Source organism: Perissodus microlepis, chromosome 7 (assembly GCF_051167445.1).
Source record: "Perissodus microlepis isolate ML-2025 ecotype Zambia chromosome 7, ASM5116744v1, whole genome shotgun sequence".
Taxonomy (NCBI): domain Eukaryota; kingdom Metazoa; phylum Chordata; class Actinopteri; order Cichliformes; family Cichlidae; genus Perissodus; species Perissodus microlepis.
Window position 1 is genome coordinate 37,910,715 of NC_140467.1, and position 15,088 is coordinate 37,925,802.

The 15,088-nt window shown below is 40.0% G+C and overlaps 2 protein-coding genes across 3 annotated transcripts in view; one reads left to right on the forward strand and one right to left on the reverse strand.

The window, feature by feature from the left end:
* Positions 1–4,695, reverse strand: part of tnksa (tankyrase, TRF1-interacting ankyrin-related ADP-ribose polymerase a) — a 101,459-nt gene extending 96,764 nt beyond the window's left edge. For both annotated transcript variants that reach the window (XM_084934896.1, XM_084934895.1), the window contains exons 1-2: positions 4,159–4,695; positions 2,541–2,656 (exon numbers count right to left, since the gene is read on the reverse strand). In XM_084934896.1, coding sequence (XP_084791022.1) covers positions 2,541–2,656; positions 4,159–4,663 — 621 coding nt within the window. In that variant the 5' untranslated portion in view covers positions 4,664–4,695. The remainder of the gene's footprint in view (positions 1–2,540; positions 2,657–4,158) is intronic.
* An 8,236-nt stretch (positions 4,696–12,931) lies between these two features.
* LOC146383582 (claudin-23-like) lies at positions 12,932–14,853 on the forward strand. Its single transcript, XM_084934898.1, has one exon. The coding sequence runs from the start codon at positions 13,055–13,057 to the stop codon at positions 13,886–13,888; it is 834 nt and encodes a 277-aa protein (XP_084791024.1). The 5' UTR covers positions 12,932–13,054; the 3' UTR covers positions 13,889–14,853.
* Positions 14,854–15,088: the final 235 nt, after the last annotated feature.

Here is a 15,088-nt window from a genome sequence, read left to right on the forward strand (position 1 = left end):
CACAGAGGCTACATCAATCTTTTTTTAAATTGCTACTTGCTACACTTTAAAAAACAATAAAACATAGGAATGCCAAGGCCTCCACCTCTGACCACCACTCAATCCAAAGGCAAGCAAAGCAAGAAGGGAGTGGGAGACTGACAGATGGACTCTGAGGTCATTCAGATGCTGTAACGGTCAGCTGTGGTAATGAGAGAGGTGAGCGTGGAAGTGGAACTGCTGATTTACTAGTTAATTCACGTCCCTATCCTCACCTACGGTTACAAGCAGTGGATATGACCGAAAGAATAAGACTGCAGATACAAGCCATGGAAATCAGCTTCCCAAGGGTGTCTAGGATCTCCCTTACAGAAAGTTGCTTAGTCGGAGCTTAGTCATTCTGGAGCTATGACTCTTTCACACTGAAAACAACTAGTCAAGGTTGTTCAGGCATACTACCTGGGATACCTCCTAGGTGGGGTGTTTTGACCATGTCCAACTGGGAGGAGACCCCAGGACAGAAGCAGGACACAGTGAAGAGACAAAGAGAAGAGAGCGTCCCCCTCTCTCCCTTTCCCAGCTGAGAGAGGAAAGTCTGGACTGCCATCATGATCCAGACTAGGGCTGGGCCATATCATACCATTCACGGTAATACCGGTAGAATATGGGTAAAACGCGCATGCGCAGTGCCTTTGTTTTCATACGCACATGGCGGAAAAAGCATGGCGGCGACAGAGAATGAGAAGGGCGAAAGCGGATTGTTGAATGAAACAGATGAACCAGAATTGATTTGTAAAAATGCTCCAACTTCAGTGCTGTGGAACTGGTTTTGGCTTTTATCTGTCAGATACACAACAAAGCACTATTTTTGGTAGAGCATGCTAGCGGGCCGTCGTTATTACTGTGTTTTTCGGAAAATACGGCACACAATCGACAGTGCCCCTTATAATCCCGTGTGCCTTATGTATGAATTCTGGTTGTGTTTACTGACCTCGAACCGATTTTATGTCGTACACGGCGCTCAAAAATCTGTCAAAAAATGTTTTAGTACGAAGCTACGAAGCCGCACCGCTTGATGGATTGTCGGAGCATTATGTCTACTGTAGGCTGGAGCCTCGCGCAGTAATACGTACTGTGCTTCAACATAATATTACTGTATTGTGTGTGTATAACCTCTATTTAAGTTTTGTGAATATTATACATGGTTATGCTGAGGATATGTTGGCCAATTTCCACTGGAAATGCCTTTTGGTTAAACTGTCAGCAAGGAATTAGCTTTAATGCACATAAAAAAACAGCTGCTTGTTTAAGTGAAAATACATTGATGGGGTTTGTTTTTTGGGGTTTTTTGCACTAATAAAGTTGTGGAGTTTTGTCTCGCGTCAGTTATACCGTCAGTTATGTCATTATTGCAAATTTTCAAATATATATCATGATAAATATTTTTGACCATATCACCCCGCCATAATCCAGACGCAGATAAATTGATTAAAAAAAAAACCAAGGCAGTTGTCCACTTTCAATGTTTTAGCTGTGTGTGAGTGATCAGTTTTAGTTTCCAAGTATCTGTCATCAAAATGTTAACCGCTGCTGTGATAATACATTTGCATTACTGCTCCAATTTTCTGTGCTCTCCAACAAAGCTCCAAAAGCTCTCTAACATTTGAAACCGTGAATGCTGGATTGATCACTGTAGTAAAAAGCCAGGAGGACAAAAAGGATTAGCACATCTGTCAGAGATAATCCAAAACATCTGCATGCTCACTCATGAGCAGAATAAGAAAGGGGGAATGAGAGTCATTTTCCAGATATGCTCAGTGTAATCTGTATAGCTGGAACCTTCATTAGGAGCTAATTTTAACTTCTTCTTTGGCGACATGTATAAAAAAACTTTGTGTGTGACTCGATATAAATCCAGTTAAAGTTGGATTAAAAACTTGAATGAATGTCAGGCATGGCTAGATGGATGAAGAACCAGGTGGATTTCTGGTTGTGGAGAGCATCGAGGGGAGAGCACTGCTGAACCAAGCACAACTTGACTCTCGGACCCGTCCAGGGTGTACACTGCCGCTTAACCTAAGACAGCTGGGATAGCCTCCAGCGGAAGAAGATAGATGGATGTTCTACTTGTACAATAATTTTTCAATTAAAATCCATTTCATAATTTGTTGTACAAAAGAGTGCCTTGGCATCCTGTATGATCAATTTCGGTCAGTAAAATCTTAGCATCTTCATCTCTGCCTCAAGAAATGCTTCTGTCTTTCCCTCAGTGCTGCAATCTACAAACCACACATCATAGCAGCACTCACCACCATCTTGTAAACCCTCCCTTTCACTCTTGCTGCCATCGTTCTGTCACGAATCACCCCTGACACTCTTCTCCACCCACTCCACCCTGGCAGTCCTCTCTTCTACACTTCTCTTGTGAGGTGAAGAAGAGAGTGTGGTGTTTAAAACTCATCTAGGAAGCATCTACTTACGTCACTACAAGGTACACCCTCCTGAATGCAAACATGACAGAAGTCTTCTGATGAGTACATTAACATGGTATGAAGCCTCACCTCAGAGTGACCAAATGAGCAGGCGTTGTGCAGCGGGATGAGACCCCCGTCATCTCGTGCATGCACATTAGCACCCGTCTGAAGCAGATGGTCCACCACATCTTTCCGCCCAAAACCTAAAAGAGAGGCAGAAAGGGAGACGAGTGCTGAAAATAAAAGCAGAAGATCAACTACGAAGCCAGAGCACTAAAAACAAGTTACTGCAACAGCCTTGTCTGGCAGGTCTGGACTTAGTTTTACTGTTTAATCACGTAAATTTTTCACGTTCAACTACAATAAACAAGTCATTTAATTATGTTTTTTTTTCTATTTACATGCCAGTTTTGTCTCAAACTCACTTTGTAACTCAAGAGAATCTGTTAATTTCGCTCAGGCTACTGAGGATTAGAAAGGCTTGTGATGTAAAACAGCTGTGCATGTTTTTCTTTTTTGTTTCTGGACTGCTAAAGCATTTTTAGAAAAAGCATTCATGCTCTTCTTCCTCAAGCAAAGATGAACAGTCCATTGTGACAGAGACGTGATGACTGTTTACCTGCTGCAGACTGAAATGTCAATGCATATATAAATGATTGATATACCTGTATTTTCAGTATGCAGATGAATAAAAGTGTATTGCTTGTGCCTTTTGAAAAGCTGGCAGCTTTATTTTTTTATTTAAAGAAGAAGAACATAATAAGCAATTTCCACACATGCACTGCACAAAAGGTAAGTTTGAAGATTCAAACGCCCAACACAGCTGGATTATATTACATCTGCTCAACCACTTAAACCTTATATTTTCTGTTTTACTGGAACATGTAAATAATGTACATGCACCTTTCTGAGTCTTTAGATATAAAATCACTCTAGTTTCCTCAATTATTTGTTTCTGTTTTCCATTTAAATGTCACATGCACTTTTTAAGCCAGCTTGCAAACATTTAACATATTAAAAATGCAAATGCCACACACAAACACAACGCACCATTACTCAACCACGATGTTATTTAATGCGCTCATTATTTAATTTGTGTCCTCTCTCCACACATTTGGCACGTAATATTTGCTTCTCCTTTGGAAATCAATTATTAATGGCATTTTGGGTGTGACTGAGTGTAGTGTAACAACGCAGTAACACAGGAAGATGTTTCTCTGTTTTCTCTGTAGGAAATTGCTAAAGTACAAGCAGTCCGAGGCAGCTCTACATTAAGCAAAACGCACTCCGCGGTAAGTTATGGTGAACACGGTTACATTATACTGGAATGCAATCCAATTTTACAGATTAAATTGATCGTTAATTTAAGGAGCGCAGCAAATTAATGGATCATGAGCTGGTTTTATGGTTTAATGAGGCTGAAAAGTGGTTTTGACTAAAAATTAAATATTAGATATTTAATTTTAATGTTTCGGACATTAGCTGAGTGTTTTGTTTCTTCTTTAGAAGTGTATGTCAGATCTTTGCTCCTTAAAAACTTGATGAGTAATCTACTGCTAAAGCATGTTCTTGCTTCTCACTCGTGGATTTTAATATTAGTTTCTTCCTGGTCACTCCCACACCTTAAACGCACCTTACAGCTAGACAGCCTGTAAATAAGCCTGATTCAATTAAAAGAAAAAAAAGTGGTTTTCGTTGTCTTTACCTGCAGCAAAATGCAGGGGTGTCGATTTGCGTCCAGCCATGTCTTTGGCGTTCACATTCACCGCATCCACGAGTTTCTTCACCCTGGAAACATCACCATTTCTGCAGGCTTCAAACAACTCCCTGAAAGCACCGTTTGCACCGCTGCTTCCCGGGTTCCCGCTGCTCGAGTCGGGCGTAGAACCGGGACTGGTCCCGCTACCTTCGGTGGTGGTCGGGGAGCTAGCACTGCTGCTAGTGGTACTGCTGCTGCTGCTGGTGGTGGTGCTGCTGCTGCTACTGGTAGTGAGGGCCAAAGCAGGGGAGGTTGTGGTGGGAGAGGCTGGTGTTACCTCACCGTCACCGGTGTTCTCCATCGCGGCTCCGTGGGGAAGGGAGCTGGCATCATCAATGGATGCTAGCAGAGAGCTGGACGGGGTGACAGGGTGAGAGGAGCAACGGGGCGGGGAGGACAGGAGGGAGTTTGGCTGCTGCTGCTGCTGAGAGGAGCGACGAGATGTCGCCATTTTCACAACACAACAGTCCCCACTAGCAACAATAACACTGCTGACAACTTCCTGTCAGGAAAGCCAAACTTCCGCTCGGTTTTGCGTGGATTTATGGATTTAGGGTCAAAAATATCTTTAATTCAAATACAGGAATATCAGCATGTCTTCACTGGTAAGATTTCAAATTAAGACACGAGTGCACACAAAATCTGGAAATGTTTTTTTTTTTTATGAAGTTGTATTTGTTTTGGAGAGAAAAAATATATATTTTTTATTCAAGTGGAAATAGAAATAAAATTAAAAGATAAAATTGCCACCTTTATTTATTTTTATGCGCGTACCCTTTTTCTATATGTCTTTAAAAAAAGACATATATTTATACATATGTTTTCTATTCTATTTTGCCTCCATGTTCACATTAATATTTCCACTATTCTCAGCTGAATACATGAAAATGTTTAATGTCGTTAAAAGACTGCAAAATAAAATTAATATTAATGAGTCTGGGTGTTACTAGTTTTCTTTTTTTTTTTTAAAGTTTAACCCCTAATTTCATTATAATTTGATAGGTAAGAAAGAAAGACGTGTAGCAAATAATGTGCACGCATACATGGAAGATGCAGGGGTTTTTGTTTGTTTGTTTGTTTGTTTGTTTTTTAAGATGAAAGCAGAGTTTGTATGATGCAGACACTCATTGTTGTACCTCTATCCTGATCTCCACGAATATACGGACAACAATTTGATGGTCAGGTAAATTGGTTGGACTGAAAATGAGTGAAAAAGCAGACATTATCCAAAGAAAAACTTTGAAAGACCTTCAGAAAGCCTGGAGAGCTATTACTCAAGACTTTCTGAAAGGTCTGGCTCCTTGCAAGAAAAATATAAAGAATTCAGAGGTGGCTCAAGACTTTTGCACGGTGCTGTATGTTGTGGCTGAGATTGCAGCGTGGGGGCCCCTAGTGGCTGTGGGAGCTCCGTGCATCTACATCGTCTGCAAATAACAAGACTGTTCTGTATGGAGTCTTCTCAGTCCACTGCTTTGAGTCATTGCTATGCGCTTAGAAAAGTCAGGTGTTCTGCCTCAACACTGCCACCTGATGGAGACATTTGGTAATAGTTGGAGATGCTGAAAAGAACATTTAGCTTCTCATATTGTATTATTTCAAACTGTTGATGAGATTTAAATAAAGATCAAGTCAGCCATCAGTCCACAACATTTGTGTCAATAAAGAACCTCAGTATGAATCCAATCTACACATTTCCATTCAGATGTTAAAAGGTTGTCTTACTTTTAACATCATCGAAAGTTAATAGCTATTTTTTTATTCTTTACTTTTTTCACTTTTTCACTGCATGTGTTTGAAGTTTGACAAGCCAAATGACAGTCTCCTGGCAGATTTGAGCTAAGGCCCTTTTTGCTGTAAAGCAATGCTGTGAGAAATGACTGGCAAGTGAACCACACATCAAAGGCAGACTCTGGGTGCAGAGTTTTATAAAACGTGAACAGTTTACTTAAGAATATTCTAGTGGTTTCATTAAATGGCCACTAGAGAGTGGCAGATAGTCTCTGAGAAAACTGGAAGCTTTTGCTGTAGTTCTTTATAATCTTGCTCCTAAATTTAGTACTATATGTAACCTATTTTCTCACACATTGTCAGTTGCCTATAGTTTATACTTAAGATTCTTTTGTTTTAGTCAAGCTCACAAGTTCAGGTTTTAAACACTTTAGCAATATAAAGTTTCAAAAGCATAAAGGTCCTAGTGTTTCTTAAATGAATGAGGATTCTGACAAATTTTGACTAATATTTGTCCTTACTGATGTCAAATAAATTTATTTATTCTATTTTCTAACACAGTTATCTTTTTGATAAGTATTAGTCAAAACACTTACCTACCTTTTTGCATAAACAAGAAACCCAAACAAAACTATTTCTCTCACAAAAATCTAGTAAATGCAATTAAATTCATGAAAAAATAGGCATATTTTCAAAACGTATGCACTCTCTGTATCCGTTTGAAATTTATGACACATATAACATTGGTATGTGCAGTATTTCTTCAATAGGATCAGGAAGTGCAGGTTATGTCTGACTTTGTGTGAGTTGTTATTTTTTAAGGTCTCTAGAGTTCCTGTCATTCCTTGTTTGCATCAGACTTGTACCTGGTGAACCTTTTCCTTTGTTTTCTAGTTAAAGCGATAAAGGGTTGCTAAAAACTCCTTAGCCAAAAATGTTGCATTTTCTGGAATTAAATGCATGTGTAAATTATTAATTATCCCTGATTATCAACAAATAGCTTTTTGCCATTTGTATTTGTGATGCTAGTCATTAACATAAAATGCACAGTGAAGAAAGGTTTGAAATGTGACGTCAAAATTTCAGCGTATGTTTGCACACATCATTGTTCCTGAGGGCTCACAACCTGGAAAACTACTTCACATGAACAAACTGTTACGTTGCATGAGTGGTATGTATTTGGCAACCAATACTTGCTGTCATCCAAATCATTTGCTCCAGTTTCACCTTATAAAGATCTGTGATGTGTGGCATGATACAAATGCTGTGAAGTTATGTAGCTTACATACAACCGGTGGTGGAAGATTGATATTAATATGTGAAACTTTGAATGAAAACAGCTAAAGGTTGGGTTTTTTTTCAGATTGTGATTTATTTTTTATGACTTACCTAGAAAGAAAGAAAGAAAGAAAGAAAGAAAGAAAGAAAGAAAGAAAGAAAGAAAGAAAGAAAGAAAGAAAGAAAGAAAGAAAGAAAGAAAGAAAGAAAGAAAAAGTTGAAATAACTACAGAGGGATAAAGTTGATGAGTCATACTATGATGATAAGGGAAAGAGGCATTGTGTACAAATGATGTGGCAAAAAGATTGGTTCACAAAGTCTGCCTGGTTTGTTCACATACCTGTCGTACCTGGTTTATTTGTCCTCTGTGTGTCAAAGAACACAAACAATTCTGAGGAAAAATAAAGATACAGATGGCTTCAAGAACACACGACTTTGTATTTTATTGTGTATATTTCAGATATTTCTTGCAAAGTAATCTTACTTTAAAAATGTTACATTTTGTATTAATTTGGTAAACAGCTGCTATTGAAGGCAGTAGGAAAATACAGCTGCTCTTATCAGTGCACTGAAATAAAATAAAATACTTAAATGTTGAGCATCTTTATTTTTATTGAATAAAGATAAAGTAAAAAAAAATGTTGAGCATCTTTCAAAGATGTAGTGCTTCCTTTAGTGACTTGAGCAATCACAGTTAATCGCAAAATTTGACACACTGGGTACTGGAAGCTCAAAGGAGATGTTGATGGACAAATACCATCGTAGCTGAAACGGGGTCGGCCTAAACAATGTAGGGTCCGGCTGTAACATCTGCCTCTCATAGGTCGTTGACTTTCTCAGAAACTGATTCACTTTCCTTAAAGAGATCAGTAAAGCTGCTAGCTCTGTGAGATAGTCACCCTCATCTCAGCTCTTTGACAAGGTGTTTACAGCACTGAGTATCATGAATGATCCCCCCTACCTATGGAGAGACCTTATTAGCATTCGTTAATAATCGGGTTTCTTTTGATGCTCTGGCAGAATCTCACATCAAGCACAACCGGAAAGAGGGAAGAAGCTAGAAAAACCAGGATATAAAAAAATAGAAACAAACACATGTGTGGACAGAATATTGAAAGAGAGGCACGGGGGAGAAAAAAACAAAGAGAGTGAGGCAGAAAGGTATTCAAGCTGCTCTCAATAGATTCCTGCAGAACTACATTCTTGCCAATTATGATTCCCCAACACACGGAACCCACATGGTATGCAAATCAAAGTCATGATGACTCCAGGTCTCACATATATATTTCTATAAACCTGGTCGGTCAGTTCAGTGTGAATTTTGGAATGAAGTTCTCACAGTAAAATACTGGCTCAGTCTCCAGCAGTAGCAGCTAAAGCATTATTTGGACTTTTCACTGTAGAAAAGTCCAAAATCTCAAAAGTCAGAAAATTTCTGAAAATCTTCTTCAGAAATTTTACAGTTTTTCCTCCTGACATTGTCATTCATACTACACCAAAATAAAAAAATATGAATACATAAACATTAAAATAATATAAATAATTTGTGATGGTTCACAGTAAAAAACTAAATAAATAAAATTTTAAATAAGCAAAAACTTAGTTTTATTATTACAGGACTGTTAGGGCAACGAGAACTTTATCTGTAGTTTTGCACTTCCATTTCTTAAAATGTAAGCCCACAGCAGAATTTCTTTGTCCTGCAGAAAAACTGAAACATACTGTTGAAAATGCACTCCTTTTATTCTTCCTTTTATTTTGTTTCTGTCTGCCCTAAAGGTTTGCAGTAAATTGGGAAAAATAGCAATGAAATTAGCAACTTCTTCCTCCTGGAATCTGCTGCACAATCTGCTTAAACCTTAAGGAATTCAGGGGGATTTTCAGTGACTTGGATGCAGTTACTTCAGGCTGCAAATGTTTTACCTGAATATTATTACCTTTGATAATTGCCCTGGTAATATATTTATTCTTTATTGATATAGAAGTTTATCAGTGTTGGTTATTTCTGTGTTTTATTCTTATAGCATCATTTAACTGGTGTATGGATCTGATGTATGCTTGTGGTCCTGGCATAGCTGGACTGGCCATCGGGCATACCGGGCATTTGCCAGATGGGCCGATGGTGATTTTTTGTTTTTATGGGCCGATGTTTTATAAACAATGAAAGGTGGTGGATTGGCCAGATTCTGGCAGATCTGTAAAAAGAACTAAATTGTTCGGTGGTGGCCATGGCGGAGCTTCCACAGATTCATTAACATTAGCAAGTTGTGGAGGCCAGCAGGTGGATGAGGGAAAGGTGAGGCAGGAGGAGGAGAGATCCTAGGCGGCCGCCGGTATTCGGTGAACTGAACTTCAGGTGAGAAGTTATCCCCTGCAGTCTATCTGGGTCAAATGTCAAATAAATTGACTGACTTTTTACAGTCAGTTACAATAACTGCATACTAGCTAAGTGTCTATACAGCTGGGCGGGTGCTATGATGTTACTGATAGTGAACTTTATTTTATTCAAAAGGTTAGTTAGTAGAGTTGCCAACCGTCCCGTAAAAATGGAATCGTCTCGTATTCAGAGAAAATATTACGCGTTTCGTATTGAGCTGAAAAGGAACACAGTTTGTCCCCTACTTCAGCTAGAATTAAAAAAAAGACCCAAAGCTGGAGTTATTCTGTGTCTTTACGCTGTCAGTGGCATCTTCTTCTCTCATTCTCTTCCCCTTCCTCTCCTGTTGCTACTTCAATCATGAAACTGATCAATGATCAGCTGATCGGTGTTTCTGACGCAAGTCCCGTCTCTCTTGTTTATTTATCGCCCACTTTGCGCCAGAAAGAAGAAACCAGCGGATGTCGCGCTAAACAACAGCAGCACGTTTAAGCTTGATCAGCTGTTGAATTTATTTAATGTTAATTTCTAGTATCAGCTGATGTTTGCTGGAGCCACAGCTGTAAAAGCTGCTGGTCTTAATATCGGTTTGGTTATCTGGTGAGAGGGAAACATGAAGATGAAACCAGGAGATGTCCTTACTGAATCATCAGAGCTGAACAGGTGATGGAGAAACAGGTTTACCTTTTAGGTGACATGAATGAGTTGAAGGGAAGTTATGAACTGTTTCTGAGAGACAAATAACACCAGGATCACTTTTTACGTAGCTGACAGCTGGTAACTGTGCAGGGGCGCATCTAGCAAAGTTTTGCCAGGGGGCCAGGTAGCAGTAGTGGTTTTTGATATGGGCGACATGGGTGTTTGCCCCTGGGCGGCATCACGGGCATCGGCAAAAAAATAAAAAATTGCTCGTACTCATGCTGCCCCGATATCAGCCAGTGCATATTGGGAATGGCATAGGCACCGATCGGCTTTCTGTCGGCCATTTGCTGGGAGTAAGGGCGCCCTCCGTTTGCGAGGTGCGCCTGCTGCTTGTGGCACAGGGAGGAGAGGGCGGGGCGGCGGGGGATTCTCTGGCTGGCTGGAGCTCGCAAAATAAAAGAAAAAAAAAAAAAACCCAACAAACATAAAAACACCAGACATTATGATACAGACTTATAATTTGCACCAACGTTTTTTCGAAATTCTATACGCGAAAAGTGAGCGCGAGAGCCCTCGGTGCACCTGCTCGCTGCTGAAGTCAAAGTAAATTTTATTGTCATCTCCGCTACATACAGTCCAGTATATAGAGAGACGAGACAACGAGGCTCCAGTTACAGCAGTGCAAGTAAACAAACAATAAATATAAGAAGAGTAAGAAAATAAATATACACTTTAGGACCAGGGGTACAGGGATGAATAACAATTTAAAATTTATAATTTACAGTTTGATGATTTAGAGTCTCACATACAACCCGTCGAAAGGGGAGGGGGGCCCTGCTGCTTCCAAATAGAGCACATTTCATTCATAATGTTGTAAATCCAAGCCCATTAGTTCTGTTCTCATTGTATGACGTATTATGATGGCTGTTTGGTAGCTGTTTGCATGTAATGCATACTCTCTCTCTCTCTTCATATTTGTGTGTGTGTTTCTCTGGTAAAATTCAGTATGGTTCCGACAACAGTTTTATGTTGATGTACAATCCTTAATATGTTTTATGTATGTGTCTGTGTGGGGTGGGGTGGGGGGCGCCAGAGGGAGTGTTTGCCCAGGGCGCCAAACAGGCTAGGACCGCCACTGCCAGGTAGGGCATTAACAGGGAAAAGGGGACACAAAGAAATGCTTTTCTTTTGTTAATCTCATTTAAAATGTCTCACTTTTAACAAATAATTATCTGAATCTTACAACCAACGTTTTCATCTGATGTAAAATGTATAGAAATCCACTATTGTACATAGTAATTTTTTTTCAGGGTCCCATCATAATTTCTTCAGAAGTAGCTAAGTACTGTATATGATGTCAGTATTTTCCCACATTTTCTATTCTGTACCAGTACTGTGTGTAAAATGCCATCAAAAAGTCAATTAAGTTTTATTCTTTCTCACCTGTCTTTCTGTCTCCTTTCACTTTTTAAAGGTTGCCATGTTAGAAAAAATATTTTGCCCTGTCATGCTGTTTATTGATGTGGTAAATAAATAGTTTATGAAAATATCACTAAATCTGTCATTTATTATTTTTAATATTCAGTAATGATCATGTCTCACCTCTAGTCTTCTCTGTCTTAATTTCAGGTTTCCACCATATGTTGTAGATAGTTCAGGAGGTTAACTCGACTTTGGGTTTTGGCTAAGCACTGTTTAGAATACCAGAATACGGAGGGTGGTGTAGGTTTAAGTTTATTAGATTGAGACATATATAACAACAAGAAAGTGTATATCACTGTCACAACAGAGTTAGTTTTTATTCAAAGGCTTTATGGTTTTTTGTATAATAGCTCTCAAAATGCCCGGACCGATTTTTCGTCCAAGTCCAGTCCTGGGTCCTGGTACGCAACTCTACTAAATACACTACTCGCTTTCTTAATCATTCAGAACACTTAAAAAAAATCCCAAGAACCCTTTTTTCTGATGAAACAAGAGTTAAAATAAATAAATAAAACGTTTTAGTTATTTAACCTCCTAAAACTCTTCCACAGCATGCATTTTTAATTTCTCTTTGATATTTGAGCATACTGGGACCCGATGAATGTAAAAACAAAGAATTACCAGATCCTTTTTTAAAATTTTTTTTTTTACCTGATTTCTGTTTCTAAGAAAAATGAGAGCCACATATGAGGATATTCATTTAAAATTTTGATAGAACAGAAGCTGTATAATGTCCTCGTAAGTGGATATCAGGCCCTTGTAGAGCAAAATTGAGTATTATGGTCTAAATAACCCAAAATATGATGTCCACATATGTGGACGCCAGGTCCTAGGAGGTTAATGCAACCGGAGATCCGAAAAATCATATCTTGCCTAAGTTTTTAAGTCTGGGTAGCTTTCACTATTAGAAGCTTTAAATACCTCCTAAAAGCGGAAGACACGTTTGCACCACGCTTCAAACAGCTACTCTGAAAAGAAAAACCTCTATCTTTCTTATCCTTTATCACTTATCACACTTTGGCACGACAAAAAGCCTAATCGAAACTACCCCCCACCGCTCGCGCAACCTGCTTTTTGCAGTTACAGGTGAAGATGTAAGCGCACCCCGCCCATACGCACACAGCGCCACACCTGTCCTATTTGGGGACAGAGGCAGGCAAGACAGGCAAGGGAAGATGAAGGCCCGCCCACTGCTGAGTTTCAGTCGGACTTGTTTTTTAGGACGACGCCGTCAAAGCTGATCGCCCCAGTAGAAATTAGTCACTGCAACGTGTTTAGGAGTAAGAAGAGGCACATCAGCAGCAGCAGCAGCAACCACCACAACAACCGCGATCATGCCGAGGGAATCAACGCAGGAGTGGATGCGGCTCTCTTTGCGCACTCCGGGCATCCTGATCTTCGGGATGGTCATGGCTCCCTGCGGCTGGGTGCTGGACTTGGTCGCGACCGTGGCCCCAAACTGGAGGACTCTGAGTAATGTTAACACTCTTCCTCCCGATAACTTCATTGAACAAGGAATCTGGGATATTTGTATTGCATCCACAATAAGCTCCGGTGCTCGGTGCGGCCAAACGGACACCCAGTACTTCAGTAACAAGATCATACAGCCCGCACAGGGTATGATGGTGGCCTCTCTCATCGTGACTCTAATCGGGTTGGCTGTTGCCATCCCGGGGGTCCGTTGTTGGAAAGACAGGCCTAACTGGGTAGTTGCCGGTGTGGGTGGACTGCTGATCTTTTGCTCAGGCGTCTTGACCATCATACCGATCTCTTGGTACACCCACAGCCCCCCAAACATCACAACGCCCAATGTCAATACAGCATCGATAACTCCGCGAGTCGGCTACTGCATCATTCTGGGCTACATCGGCGGGATATTTGAAGTCTTGGGCGGTTTCGTTATGTTCATCGGGATCTGCCGCTGCTGCGGAGGGAAGAACCGAGGAGAGGTCCGGGTTGAAGAGGTCATGCGTCGCAGAGAACCGAAGATCCCGACCAGGCGCGTTGAAGTGCCGAATCTCAGTCGGGCCAGGAGCGCTGCCAGCAACAGTAGCGTCCCGTACTCCAGGGACTCAATGGATGACGATGTGTCCTTCCCACGGGCCAAGAGCCCCCCTGCCCGCTCAGTGAACACCGTCAATAGCAGACCCTTTGATGCCGACCTGTGAGAAGCCAACAGTACCCTCCACAACTGACCATCAACACAGGAAAAGAAAACTTTGAAAACTGGACTAAGATGAAAAATCTTTTAGCAGATTACTGCAATAACACAAAAACGTCAGAACACACTCCTAGAGATATTTTAGGGCCATAAAGGAATTTTACAGTGGTAAGAGATCGAATAACCTACTTTAGATTCTCCGTTGCAGTGTTTCATCGTTAAAAGTTGAAGGAAATGGAACATAAAAGTTTGGTTAATGTATGTGTGACATGGTCATGGCTGCTTATTAATGTGACTGTGGGTGGACCAGACCCCCTGATTGTAGTTAAATTATCATTGTAATAGATTATAGTCAAGTGGTGTCCAGTGTATATAGTCCAGTGTATAATTGATAATATAAAAATGGAAGGAGCCAGCCTTGAATGGAGGGCTCTAGAGTATTAAAAAAGAAAAGTAAATAACATTAAAATTGATTCATGGAGAAAAAAATATATTTCTTGATGATAATCTGTGTAAATTCTAAATATGATTCTACGCTGTAAATATCCCTCATCCTGAAGGGCGCTTGGACATTTTATTTTCTGTGTAGCTGTGTGGCTACATTAAATATTCCAGCCTTTTTTCTCTTTCATGTAAATGCTCTATAGTGATGTACTTTACAGTCCCTTCATCTTGAACCCTGAAATGATTACTGTTGTACTCATTGATCTGTGATACATATGCTGGTAATTAAATTTGCTCTCCATTTCCTAACAAGATGTGACTGTCAATTCTTTACAAACTTTTCTGACATTATGATGGAATGTAATGAAAGTAGTAAAGCAACAATTTCAACAAAGAAAAATCCATAACAGAATGAACATTGATGCTGATTTATAACAGGACTATAGAAGAGTCATAACTTTGGCAATATGTTCTTTGATCAGCAGGCACGTTATGTGATCCATTGCTTTGCCATACTTAGTCAAATGTGGTACATTGCACAATGATACATATTTTTTCTCTCACCCTGTTTGCTGTCTTAACCTCACCAGTATTCAGACAATGCAGTCTGACCGGTCTGAGAGGTTGGTTTCTTTGTTTATCTTGTCCAACTACATTATCTCTTTTGTTTCAGATGCCTTAGCATTTGAAACGAGGTGAAAATGTAATGAACGTTTGTCTTTCTATAGTCTCCATTAAGTCTTTTGTGAATAAACAGGCTTGC